General features: G+C 43.2%; 1 protein-coding gene across 4 annotated transcripts in view; it reads right to left on the bottom strand.

Annotated features, from left to right (window-relative positions):
- The window catches only part of hivep1 (HIVEP zinc finger 1), a 69,572-nt gene that overhangs the window by 2,658 nt on the left and 53,584 nt on the right, over positions 1-13,330 (bottom strand). For all 4 annotated transcript variants that reach the window (XM_080863640.1, XM_080863641.1, XM_080863642.1 and 1 more), the window contains 5 exons: positions 10,508-10,561; positions 1,648-7,424; positions 1,418-1,551; positions 1,155-1,330; positions 532-633 (listed from right to left, as the gene is read on the bottom strand). In XM_080863640.1, the coding sequence (XP_080719766.1) occupies positions 532-633; positions 1,155-1,330; positions 1,418-1,551; positions 1,648-7,424; positions 10,508-10,561 (6,243 nt within the window). The remainder of the gene's footprint in view (positions 1-531; positions 634-1,154; positions 1,331-1,417; positions 1,552-1,647; positions 7,425-10,507; positions 10,562-13,330) is intronic.

Here is a 13,330-nt window from a genome sequence, read left to right as displayed (position 1 = left end):
CTCGTGGATGTTTTGTACTGCTGCTGCAGTGTTTCACACCCTACACCACCATACGCCCCTGAGCTCCATCACAGGCAGAGGAGGAAAAACAAATAAGCTGTTAGAGACTTGGACCACAGAATGTTTTCAGGCAGCCTCTCTCTCCCTCTCTTTTTTTCTAAAATTAGATGCAGCAATTTCCTCTTTCTAAACGCTGTGCATGTCGCCCACATGCGCTTTGAGTTAAGAGGAAGAAGCTGCATTTAGAATTTCTAATTAGACCGTGGCAAAGCCATTGATCGACATAGCAACAGAGCACAAGCAGGGACACTCCATGTTTTATATTTCATGCCATTAAACTATTAAAAGAAGGGCAATCCTGCTGTTAGAAATCAAAGCTGACTGTATAAGTAAATCTGAATTAAGTCAATATTATATATGCAACTGTAGTAATACAAAACTCATATTTTACAGACAAACTGTTCATCTTATAGAAGTTATGGCTTTTGTGCAATTCCCTCAAGGAAAACCCCGAGGAGCAAAGCACCGTACCAGAGTCCTCAGCATCCTGATCGTCAATTAGACCGTCAGGCACCCCCATCTCCATGCACTTCTTACTGTGGGCCTTGGATTTCATGTGCTTGGTCAGATTGCCTATAACAAAAAGGGAGGCAATGAGGTCTTACGGGTGGGTAGAGCTTGAACAATAGCACAGAAGGAGTTTATGTAAGAGTATGCGGTCTTTGGGAAAGCTCTATGTAAAGGGTGAGTAACTGATAAAGACATTTTTAAATGAACGTGGGTTGCTGACACCAAGTACTGTTCTGCAGTGTCGCGTGGGTAGGCAAGTTCGATAAAGAATGGTGAATCATACTGTCTTGGTTTAAGAAATGGTGGAATAACATTTTTAATTTCACAGCTTGTAAAAGGAAAGAGTAAATTCTTTCAGTTCCTGTGTGTTACAGATACAGAGTTTGATATTGCAAAATCAGGCGTGAGAAAGAGCTATAACTTTTAAAGACATTAACAGAACTACATTTGTTCCTGTTTATACGAGGCTGCACTAATTATCAAAAGACAAGGCAAATGAAAAATCATACATGCATGTACTGCATTTAAAAGGGACTTATACAGCTGCATTGTACGAACTATAATCACATGGCTTTAACACTCACCTTTCGTCTTAAAGGAGAAATTGCAGTGGACACAATGGTACGGCCGGACATCAGAGTGAGTACGGATGTGTTTGCGCAGCATGCTCGGCTTCTTGCAGCGAATCCCACATTCCTCACAGATGTATTTACCTCGCCCACGGCCACGTACATAAACATACTCCTCGTTAGATTTGTACCTGTGGGTTTGAAATGTAACCATGAGCACAAAATCTAACATAATGTTGCTAACATTTTGAATATAATCAGATTGTTCCGTTTCATACCCGCCATCAAATATTTTGATTCGCCTCGGTTCTGTTGTAGTGACCAAGTCCTTGTCTGAATCGTTGCTGGCTTGAGTCTCTGGCTGCACTTTACTTTTGGTTTCAACTGATACAGACTTTTGGGTTACTGGCAACTGCAGGAAAAAGATGATATTTTTGGATGTGACTCAAGAAACAAGTCATCATTACAACATTATGATATTTCAGACTTTGCAGAAAGTTAGTCTTACCCTGGGCATGACATCCTTCAGCTTGCCTGAGTAAGACAAGATGTCCGATTTCCCACTTGTTTTTATGGCTGATGTGTAGTGTATTTTCTTGGAGCTCTGCTTGGAGTCAAACAAAGACATGACCACCTTGGTAGGCAACCCCAGTGGGTTAGGGTTGTTGGGTTTGGCTGTCCAGGTAGCGTATGCTGAAGTCTTCAGGTCGGTCTGTTGAACATGGAGAGGTTTCCTTTTCATCAAAAAACACCATGTGAAAGTGGTGGTGGTCTTCAGGCTGGGGAAAGACAGGCGGTGGCTGTCTTTTGTGTTAACCACAGACACAGATGTGGTCAATTTCACTTGACCACCGTGGAAACTGGAGGGCCTAATTGGGGATTTGGCTGGAGTCCACCTCTGTTCCTCAGCTTTTTCTTGAGGCTTCAGATTGTTGTTGGCTGGCATGGAGGTTCCCTGGCTACCAAGTGTAGTATTCAGGATAGGGCCTGTCTCTTCATGAATAACAGTTATTGTATCTTTTTCTATCCCAGCACCATCAGGTGACATAGGTTTAACATCATCAGTAGCCTCTGAGTCCTTCTCCCCATCTGACTTAACCTGGGGCAGAGGTGGGGCCTCCGTCTCAATGGGACTGTCCACTGGTTCAGTTGTGCACACCTGCCTAACGAGTGTCAGCTTCCGTTGTCGGGTCACCTCCGACATCTTGGAATTAAGATAATTGACTGATCGTCCATCGGTGAGGCAGGCCACACCATGCTCATCTTTAGCTCGTTTTTGGTGCTTTTCCATGTAGATGTCCAAGCTGTTTGCAGGTGACAACATTCGTTTGCTTGATGCAGTGGGTTCCTGCTGCGGGCATAGTGTTACTGATGCCAGTTTCTGCGTGCAATGTAAAGACCCAAGAGGAGTTTGTTCTACAGTGCGGTTATGAGGGCCTCCTGTCTGAGCTTGAGTCCTATCTTTCTTTGCAGTTGTTACAACACGAAAATCACTTTCCACACTGGGAGTCGACGACAGACTATTTTTATTGGGCACAGAGTGAGCAGGGTGGATCTGCTCGTGAGTTATCAAGATCTGTGGCAGTGGTACAGCACTTCCTTGGGTTTGATCAAATGATTCTCTTCGCTGTTCACCCGACAAAACAACCGTCTGTGTTTTACTGTCTGCAGCCTGTTGACTGGGTTGAGCTACATACAAATTTTGGATTACATCAGATGATTTTGAAATGCTCAAAATCGGATTGGCAATTGGTATTGTTAAAACTGGCAGGGCTATCTGAGCTCCCTGTGTGCCAGAGAAGGAAAAGGTTTGGCCTGTTCTCAGAGCTGGACACTGTAGTTGGTATTTGGGCACAAAATGTTTTTTTTCTTCTGTGTCAGCTGGTTTGTTTTGGATGTTCTCTCGACAAACCAAGATCTGGTTTAGTGGTTGTTGTATCTTTTGGCAAATTTGAACCCTTGATGTTTGGTGCCAAGGATGTGGAAGGCCATGGACTTGAGGCTGCTGAGTTGGGCTACCCAAATTAATGCTCTGCACCATTTGCTCATTCTTTTGCAGTGGTGGTTCTTCTGTGTGCAGGACAAAGGGCTGAGGCACTGCGCGCCTGCTAGTAATGTGAATCTGCTGGGGTCTGTTCTGAGTGAAAGAGCTAACATTTCCAATGAGAGGTTTATCTAAAGGAGCGGCAGCTTTCCTAACAGGTTGCTGACTTTCAGGTCCAATTTTTAAAGACATCTGCCGAACTAATGGCCCCCGTCTCCTTTCAATTAGTGGCACCTGGGAAAGTTGGGAGAGTTGTCCACTTTTTGGCTGTCCAGCAGGTGACAGAGATCTACTTGGAGATACATTGCCAGAGTCAAAGGATTTGCTGCGGTAGTCACATGAAATCTCCACAGAGGGTTGAGTACATGTGATCTGTTCAGATGCGGCACGCCTCATCATTCCAGGCACACCAAGGGTGTTGAAAGCTGTTGGCAAACACTGAGTCTCTGGAATTTTACCAACGCACTCTCCTCGAGAAGGACTCTCCGATCTAGATGGCTCATCTCTGTCAAAAGAGGCTGAGATGCTGGAGCCACGAGAAAGACTGCTGTCCCTGCTGAGGCTTCGTGAGAGGCTCGATTCAAAACTGGATTCGCCCGATGAATGATCCATTTGAGCCAGACGAATTCTCTTCTTCTTAGGGGGAAGTTTCTCTGCTGGGAGCTTTGACAAACTCTCACTTCTCTGAGGCCAGCTGAACTGATCTGCAGGTTTATCTGCTGGTTCAGCAGTCTGTGTTTCATGTTCTCTGTCCGGTTCCACTGTGACTAAAATCTCAGGAACTTGAATGTTATTTTGACGAACAAGGCGAGACTGATGGATAGGAGTAGAGTGTTCACCAACTGGTGCCACTGTCCTATCAGTGCACTGCTCCTTTCTTTGTTTTCCATAATCTGTGCTCTTAGGTTTTGATATGGTTTCATGGTAACCATCAGTTAAGACACCAGATGCCACATCTGATTTGGGTTTGTTCAGGGGATCCTTCTCCATGCTATCAACAGGAGAGATCCTGTCAATAGACTCTGTCTCAAAGGAATTGGGTCTGCTGAGAGAGTTGGTGTGTCTGATGACTGAAGTGCCGCTGCCTTGCCTTTGCAAGTCTCCTTTAGCAGGGGTACTGATCTGGGTCTCTCGTATTGGCGAAAGTCTGGAATCTGGAGAATTAATGCCTCTTGCTACAAGCTGTATCTGAGGTAGCTTTGGCTGGTTGATTTTGGGTTGTATATCTACTATTACAGCATGGTGAGGAAAATTCCTGTTTGCCAGAACTGCTGGTAGCTCAAAACTAACAGAGCAAGGTGCACTAGTATCAGTTGGAGACTGATCATCCTCATCACCAACACTTTTCATTTTCCTCCTCTTCCTGAATGATGTCTGTTGATCAAGTACCCCTGGCCCAGTTGTGGTTGCTCCTGCTATGGGCTGCTGTAAATTAACATGAAAAACATCTTGGTCAGTTTCTTTGGCAGCCATTGGTTTGTTTTTTGGACCATGAAGTTCAGAGCAGTAGAATTTCTTGTGAGTTTCAAAGTTCTCTAACTTTCTGTACCGGTTACGACACGTTTCACACTCATACATCGTGCCTTTAGTCTGCTGAGGTTTTCTGTTTCTTTCCTGACTGTGTTCAAAAGACCTGCTTCTTTGCATGTGCTCTGCAGAATTGCTTTGTCCGATATAGCCCTCATCCATGGAGCGAACAGAGGGGAGACCATGTCTCTCATTGTGGGAAAAGTCCTCTACTGCTATTTGTCTGACCAAGGTACGAGAATGCATTGCAGGATTTGGGGTTGATGGAGCTGATGAAAATACATCGTCATTTAGTGCACTAATTTTGTCATCACATGACTGGCTGCTGCGCAAAGGATGGGGGACAGCAGCAACATTAAGGGGAAGAGCAGTGTGTCCTGGTGTAGTAGGCATAGAGTTGCTCCTTGTTATTGGCAAACAATCCATCGGTGGGTATTGGGGGGGTACAGAAAGAAGAAATACTGGCTTTGATTTATCTGTGGGAGTGAATGGAGATTTGGGGATGTCTGAGCTGGAACTTGACCTTCTTCCCATTGGTTTAAGATCAAACTGAAAAGAGTCTTTAAATATGTATGACTTCGGGGAGTCTATGCTACCTCTCCTTGAAAGAGAGGTCCTCCTTGGCTTTACACTGTCCAGCTGCTTGTTGTCAACTACTATCTCATTATCAGATATCAACTTTGTAATTCGTTCTTCTAAAGAGCGTGCACTGGCTTCTAATCGTGGACGCATTTGTCCGTCTATCGCCCTTGGTCTCTGCTCATGTGCTACATGCATGACTGAGGCAACCACAGGAGGGACATTAGGAAGAGTGTTCTTGGCAATATCAACATCTACTGGTGGAGTTATCTTTACAAATGGACTGGGTGGACTCATGGCCTGATCAGCACTTTCAGAACGTGAGAAGTAACCTGAATCAGTGCTTCCCAAACTACGTGGACTAAGTAGACACTTAGGCTGTTGCTGCTGAGAAAAGTCTGTTGCTTGTTGCCGCTGAAGCTGAGCGTGCCCACTTAACAGTGGAGACTTGCAGTGTTGGTCTTCATCTTCACTGACGGTTTCTAGTAAGGGATTTGCACCATCCACCCCTTTCAGAGATGACAAGACTGTGATATTTGATCTCAGACTGGCAGTCTGGAAGTCTCGTTGTCGTTGTGCAGCAGCTTGCTCAGGTGCTGCTCCTGTAACTCTCGGACTATCCGCCCTCAGAGGGGAGACATTAACTGGGTACACAACAACTTTTGGGAGTGCAGCTGTTACTTTAGGCTCGTGAGCTCTCTGAGCTGGGGATGATTTGACTGAGTCAGAAACACCGGATAAGTCCACTTCCCCATGGTTGGCTTGTGTTCCACCTGCACTCAGTAAACTGTTTTCAGACAAAGCAGCCACGCTGCTTTGTGACGAGTCGGGGTCTAAGTCGGCAGTGCTACCTTCCTCATCGCTGTCTCCACTCTCCTCTGCCTCTGAATGTGTTCCTGTGGTTTTGTCAGACTCTTGAGATAGCGATCCACCTCCTGATTCGGAGCGTGCAATGAGACCCAGTTTTATGGCATGAGCATGTGATTTCTTGTGTTTGTACAAGTTGCTCTTGGTTTTGAATGAGAAGCCACAAGTAACACAGGGATATGGCCTTTCTCCTGTGTGAGACCTGATGTGTTTGAGCAGCACACTGGGTTTTGCACATGCCCGGTTGCAGTATTCACAAACGTACTTTCCTGGTTTTTTAGGCTTTTGGTCTTTGGAAACCTGTTCAGCACCAAAGGTCATAACAGTGGTCATCTGAACTTGGTTGCTGCCTGGTGTAACTGGGACCTGAATACTGCTGGGAACACTGGCTGAGAGGGACTGGCATGTGTGCACAACTGGTGGTTGGCTTTGTGGCAAAGCACTTGAGCCAGAGGGAACAGGAGCATGAGTTATAGTAGATGGTCCTGCATTAAAGTTTATGTGCAAGCTAGGATTTTCTGGATTGGAAGCAACGGGCATAAAATGCGGTGTAGCAAGGGGAGCGGTACCCTGTGGACCTGTTTGTAGATTTCCCTGTATTGGCGCTGCAATGCCAATGACATTGCCCTGTTTGTCAATATAATAGGTCTGCATATGGGAAGGTTGGGTCTGGAGACCAACATTGACACCTGGCATTGCTGTGATTTCACCACTGGCTTTACCGATGGCTGTGACCTGCATCGAGGCTTTCCTCTCAGCCAGTGTGCTAAAATCAGGCTCCATGGCCTTAAGTAGAACATCAAGTGGAGCGCTGTTGGCGTAAGGATCTCCGTCAAAGCTGGAGTCTTGGCTTTTGCTTTCTTTAGGCTTTAGAGTTCCTTTAGCAGTAATCAGAGTGTCCTCCTCACCAGCTGTGAGCTCAAGCGATGGTGGCCTAGAAGATGATTTTTCCTGCTTCAGCCTTTCAGCCTCAGCAGAAAATGACCCCTTGTCAGGGGACGCTGCAACTGGTTGAGCATACTTTTGGTCACTTTCTCCACTGGGCGATGTTGAAAGATTGTGGGAAGGACTGTTGGAGGAGGAGGAGCAAGAATGCGGAGTTTCCTTGGACGAAGATCCTCGGAGAGCAGATTCAGCAGATGTTTTTGACTGCAGGGGCTTCTTCACTGGAGATTTTGGAATTTTCTTTAGCTGATTCTCTGCAACAACCTTCTTCCTCTTAAGACCCTTTATGCTGTCCGCATTTCTTCGACTGCTGTCAGATAGCCCTGTGGAGACAGAGACAATAATTAAGGTGGTATAATAACCATTTCCTTCATCTCCTCTCTTCCAGTGCTACCACAAAGAGTTAGCACAAATGACATTATTGAAAAAATTAACTTCTACTGCTGACAACCTTGGCTTATAAAATGAGTTTAAATGTAATCTCTATTGGACACAGGAAATAACTCTAATGCCATTTTGAAAATCATATTTTTCGTATAACTAACTCTTCTTGTTCCATGAAACTAAAACAAAAATGCACACAGGAAAAGAAAAAGATCAACAGCTCACACACTACAGTGCTTCTGTTTTACCCCTTTATAGCGCATGAAGAATGTTTGAAACACACTTTAATCTCAATACCAGCACCATCTTCCAACTGGAAACAATAAAACAAGTAGACTGCAGTCTATTAAAATTACTGACTGTTCTGTTTTTGCTTTATTTCCCACTATTTAAATAAATTAACTACTTTTACTATTAATTCTGTACTATATAAGCTGTGTTATCTCCAGTGACAAATAGTGACACTATTCTGGATCATACTGCACATTTACATGTACATGTGTTATCATTTTAATCCAACTGTAAAACGAATACATAACATTTGTGGTTGTTATATATAAAAATATGTCTTAAACAGCTTTTTGAGAGCTTCAACATTCCAGTTGTAAAAGCTTTCTCTGCAGCCTACTTTGTTTTCCATCAGCTTATCGATAATTTGTTTTATTTAGATAATGATAGACGTATACTACAGTGAAGATACTTCGCCCTCGCACTCGTTAGCTGTGTGACTAATACCACAGAGACCCACGCTTTATTATGCAAGTAACAGTCACTTCTTGCCCTTGTTGATAAGAAATGTTGACCTATGAAGGCTCGGCTGATCAGAAAATGGTGCAAATAACTAGCGTATAACAAAGTACATCTGCGTGCTTACTGAGCTGCATTCTTATAATAATAGGTGCACTGTTTTAAAAAGGGCACACCCATGCAATGGTGTCCCATAATAATGACTGAGGCAAGTGTTTTCATGGGCATGTTGCACAAGAGTAGCAGTGTCACAGCCTGTCAGTTTCCTGGCCTGTGTAGGTATTTCCCAAGATGACTTCAGGGTTCTTTCAAGGGCTTCCCTTTACATAAGTAAATCCATTCTCCATGCAACTAGAGAGGCTTTAAAACTGCCATGCAATCAATATAACAAGGTCTTCTGAACAAACCCTGTTTTTTAAAATAACCTTTTCTAATTGATGCTTAAAAACAATCTTTGTACAAACTGTAGCTAAAAGACATGGGAAAGGCAATATTTATTCATCCAAACTACACAAACCAGTTCTCAAAAAAGGGACGTGACTTCACCACAAGTTTTCCATCATTAACAGTCACTGAGATAAAAGAAGCCCTTTTTGTTAACCTTCTCCTCATTTCTAAACACTCTTATGTTCCTGTAACTGCATTAAAATAATATATTTAATGTAAAATAAAGGCGATCCTTTAGTTATCTAGACCAAGGGCAATTGACATACTTCTTCATAAGGCAGGTTGCCAAAGAGATTACCCGTTGACTTACTGGCAGTGATAAAACTACCTGCTGTACTTTAAGAGGTGGACTGAGATATTTATACCCTGTTTAGAATCACCACCCAATCCCATTTACAGTGGATGATTCAATCAAAGGTTGAGTGTCATTAAAAGGAAAATGCACAGCAGGCTGATTCTCAGGCACAGCTTAGTCAAACTGGCTTTTCTATTTCAATGTAGTTACACAACAGTCCACTTATCAAAGAAACTGTTCGTGTGTTCAGTCGGGGCACAATGGAAAGATTACTGAGAATTTATGCACACAGATCAAAACAAAGGAAACATTTTATGGTAAATACACTGGTCCTTATATAGCACTTTTCTACTCTTACTGAGCACTTAAAGTCCTCTTAAGCGCACACAGCGCACTCTTCTTTGCCGTTGAGCCCTTTTTACCCTTTACGTACACGCTCTAACACCATCTTGCCCAAAGAAAATCAACACAGAGGGCTACAGGAGCTGTGGATCAAACCCTGATCTTCTGATTAGTAGATGACGCAATTCTCCAATTTAATTGCCGGGTTCATCTTTAGAAGAGACGGATAATAATAATTTTTTTTTTTTTTTTATTTCAATTTAACTGCAGCATTATCACATGATTATGAATGGATCGTGAACAAAAAAATAAATAAACTCCATCCACCAGATTGCTGGCAGCCCATCGTGGTTTAGGGGCTGAATTTGGCAACAGCGTCACACACCTGTGAAAGGCTATGTCGTAGGCTCTACATAGATTCACTGCAGAAGTATAAATCACACATTTCACTGGAGACCAGGTAGAAATTACAAGTTCACACCAACCTGGAAGCATCAACAGCTCTACAGTACTTGGTAGTTAAATATCTAATTGCTTTTAAAGAAAACCTTAAAATTTAAATGGGACATTTTTGTGCAACCACATAAACATCTGCCACTAATATCTGCTTTCATGCTCAGAAGACATGATAAATGCATCAGTCTTCACTAAAATAAAAATAAAAAAAACCCCACACATGATGTTTATAAGGGCAGTTACCTCTGCTCTCTTTTTACCTTTAAATACAGTACTTATATCAGGTTTGCAAGCCTTTCTAACATTAGCTGTACCTCTTACAATAAACACGAGTTCAAGCACTTTATTACCATAAAAACCTTAATGAGTCTGCCTGTTTAAATGCAGGATTTATTCATATTAATAACAGTAAATCACTGTTGTTTTTACTTTTTTATTATAATTTTTTTCAGTGTTTTTGCCCGCGTACCCTGAAGCACTTTGGGTTTCCTCTGGGTGAAATGTGCTTGCCGTGCCTCACTGATGTGACCGATGTAATAATCTTTCCTTTCCACATCAGTGATTTTGCATTTATTTTGCGCTTTTTGCTTGTGCTTTATTTTAGGTTAAATTACTTATTTAATTCACTTTAAACCCTGAGGTGGTGAAAGAGAAGATATTCTACATTAAAAATGAAAGAGAGAGCTTTCCTCGCAGTTCTCTGGAAATTGCAAGTTTTGATAAGAGATCTCTTACCTTTCTGTGAGCCTTTGGGGTCTTTAAGCTCTTTCTGTGCCTCCTCGATTTTATCTGCAACACAAGAACAGAAACCATTTTCAGCACAGAGCAGCGCGCTCGACAGTCGAGGCAGTGCAGAATGAACTAATGATTCTGGGGATGCTTCCCACACGGCTGCAGCAGGATGAAGGTCTTTCAAATGAAAAACAGACATTCTTCCATAGCAGAGAGAGTGCACTATTCCATTATGGAAACTACTGTAATCATATGAAGGGGGGCGCACACAAAAACACAATCACGCAGGCACACCCACTTACAGAAAAGAGCAGTACGAGGGTGTTTGATACACAGATTAAGTTTGCAAACAAGTCTATAAGGTGGGTTCGTTGTCATTATCACAGTGTGCGCTCTAACCCACAGATCAATTTGCATATTTAACTGCAGTTTACGCCCCTCGGGGGGCACAAGAGTATTCAATTCAGCTCTTCTACAGTGGGGCAAAAAAGTATTTAGTCAGCCACCGATTGTGCAAGTTCCCCCACCTAAAATGATGACAGAGGTCAGTAATTTGCACCAGAGGTACACTTCAACTGTGAGAGACAGAATGTGAAGAAAAAAAAATCCATGAATCCACATGGTAGGATTTGTAAAGAATTTATTCATAAATCAGGGTGGAAAATAAGTATTTGGTCAATAACAAAAATACAACTCAATACTTTGTAACATAACCTTTGTTGGCAATAACAGAGGTCAAACGTTTACTATAGGTCTTTACCAGGTTTGCACACACAGTAGCTGGTATTTTGGCCCATTCCTCCATGCAGATCTTCTCGAGAGCAGTGATGTTTTGGGGCTGTCGCCGAGCAACACGGACTTTCAACTCCCGCCACAGATTTTCTATGAGGTTGAGGTCTGGAGACTGGCTAGGCCACTCCAGGACTTTCAAATGCTTCTTACGGAGCCATTCCTTTGTTGCCCGGGCGGTGTGTTTTGGATCATTGTCATGTTGGAAGACCCAGCCTCGTTTCATCTTCAAAGTTCTCACTGATGGAAGGAGGTTTTGGCTCAAAATCTCACGATACATGGCCCCATTCATTCTGTCCTTAACACGGATCAGTCGTCCTGTCCCCTTGGCAGAGAAACAGCCCCATAGCATGATGTTTCCACCCCCATGCTTCACAGTAGGTATGGTGTTCTTGGGATGCAACTCAGTATTCTTCTTCCTCCAAACACGACGAGTTGAGTTTATACCAAAAAGTTCTACTTTGGCTTCATCTGACCACATGACATTCTCCCAATCCTCTGCTGTATCATCCATGTGCTCTCTGGCAAACTTCAGACGGGCCTGGACATGCACTGGCTTCAGCAGCGGAACACGTCTGGCACTGCGGGATTTGATTCCCTGCCGTTGTAGTGTGTTACTGATGGTGACCTTTGTTACTTTGGTCCCAGCTCTCTGCAGGTCATTCACCAGGTCCCCCCGTGTGGTTCTGGGATCTTTGCTCACCGTTCTCATGATCATTTTGACCCCACGGGATGAGATCTTGCGTGGAGCCCCAGATCGAGGGAGATTATCAGTGGTCTTGTATGTCTTCCATTTTCTGATGATTGCTCCCACAGTTGATTTTTTCACACCAAGCTGCTTGCCTATTGTAGATTCACTCTTCCCAGTCTGGTGCAGGTCTACAATACTTTTCCTGGTGTCCTTCGAAAGCTCTTTGGTCTTGGCCATGGCGGAGTTTGGAGTCTGACTGTTTGAGGCTGTGGACAGGTGTCTTTTATACAGATGATGAGTTCAAACAGGTGCCATTCATACAGGTAACGAGTGGGGGACAGAAAAGCTTCTTACAGAGGACGTTACAGGTCTGTGAGAGCCAGAGATTTTCCTTGTTTGAGGTGACCAAATACTTATTTTCCACCCTGATTTACGAATAAATTCTTTACAAATCCTACCATGTGAATTCGTGGATTTTTTTTTCACATTCTGTCTCTCACAGTTGAAGTGTACCTCTGGTGCAAATTACTGACCTCTGTCATCATTTTAAGTGGGGGAACTTGCACAATCGGTGGCTGACTAAATACTTTTTTGCCCCACTGTATATGTCACAGCATATCACCCACATCCAGCAGGTTAAGAACCTGTTTTTGTATGACCCATATGGATGTGTGGGAGGTGACGCAGTACTGTAATCAATATTAATTATATAGACTGGCTCGTTGTGGCGTGAGTGGGTTATACACAGTGGAATAGAGGCAAAGAGATGAGTTAAATCCTCTGGTTTCCTGCTCCTGCAGGGTCACTGCCACTGGCTGTGGGAGTGAGGAAGGATACAGAATATGAAAGTACGTGTCCAGCACTCATTATTTCTAATTTATGTTCAAAACTCTGACTTCTTCTCCAAGTTCAAGCAACAGGCAGACATATTTATTCATTAAAACCATAACAATAAAAAAATTCATATGAAAAATGAAAGTGCAAACTCATTACTTTCAGGAAATCTGATGGACCATTAGCAGCTCTTTCTTCTTTTCCTCACTTTCTATTATGCAAAACATATTCTGAGCTGTTTTGACAGCTTTGTTTCCTGGATACTGCAGTAATTTGACTTTTTTTTTGCAGGCTTCTATAAGCAAAATGTAAAATTCTGCATGCAACACACAATACCAGAGCCTGGCCACTACTGTAGCATGTCCGTGCCTTCCCAAACCATCCATGGAAACTGGATGGAAAAACAAACCCACAAAGACTTCTATGCCCTGCTTCTGACATTAGAGTGCAAGCGGAGTCCTTGAGGACCGGTGGGAGTAATTTTGCACAAATGTTAATGGAGAGTGAAAGAG

The sequence above is a fragment of the Rhamphochromis sp. 'chilingali' genome, assembly GCF_963969265.1.
Source record: "Rhamphochromis sp. 'chilingali' genome assembly, chromosome: 17".
Taxonomy (NCBI): Eukaryota; Metazoa; Chordata; class Actinopteri; order Cichliformes; family Cichlidae; genus Rhamphochromis; species Rhamphochromis sp. 'chilingali'.
This window is presented reverse-complemented; position numbering and strand designations above follow the sequence as displayed.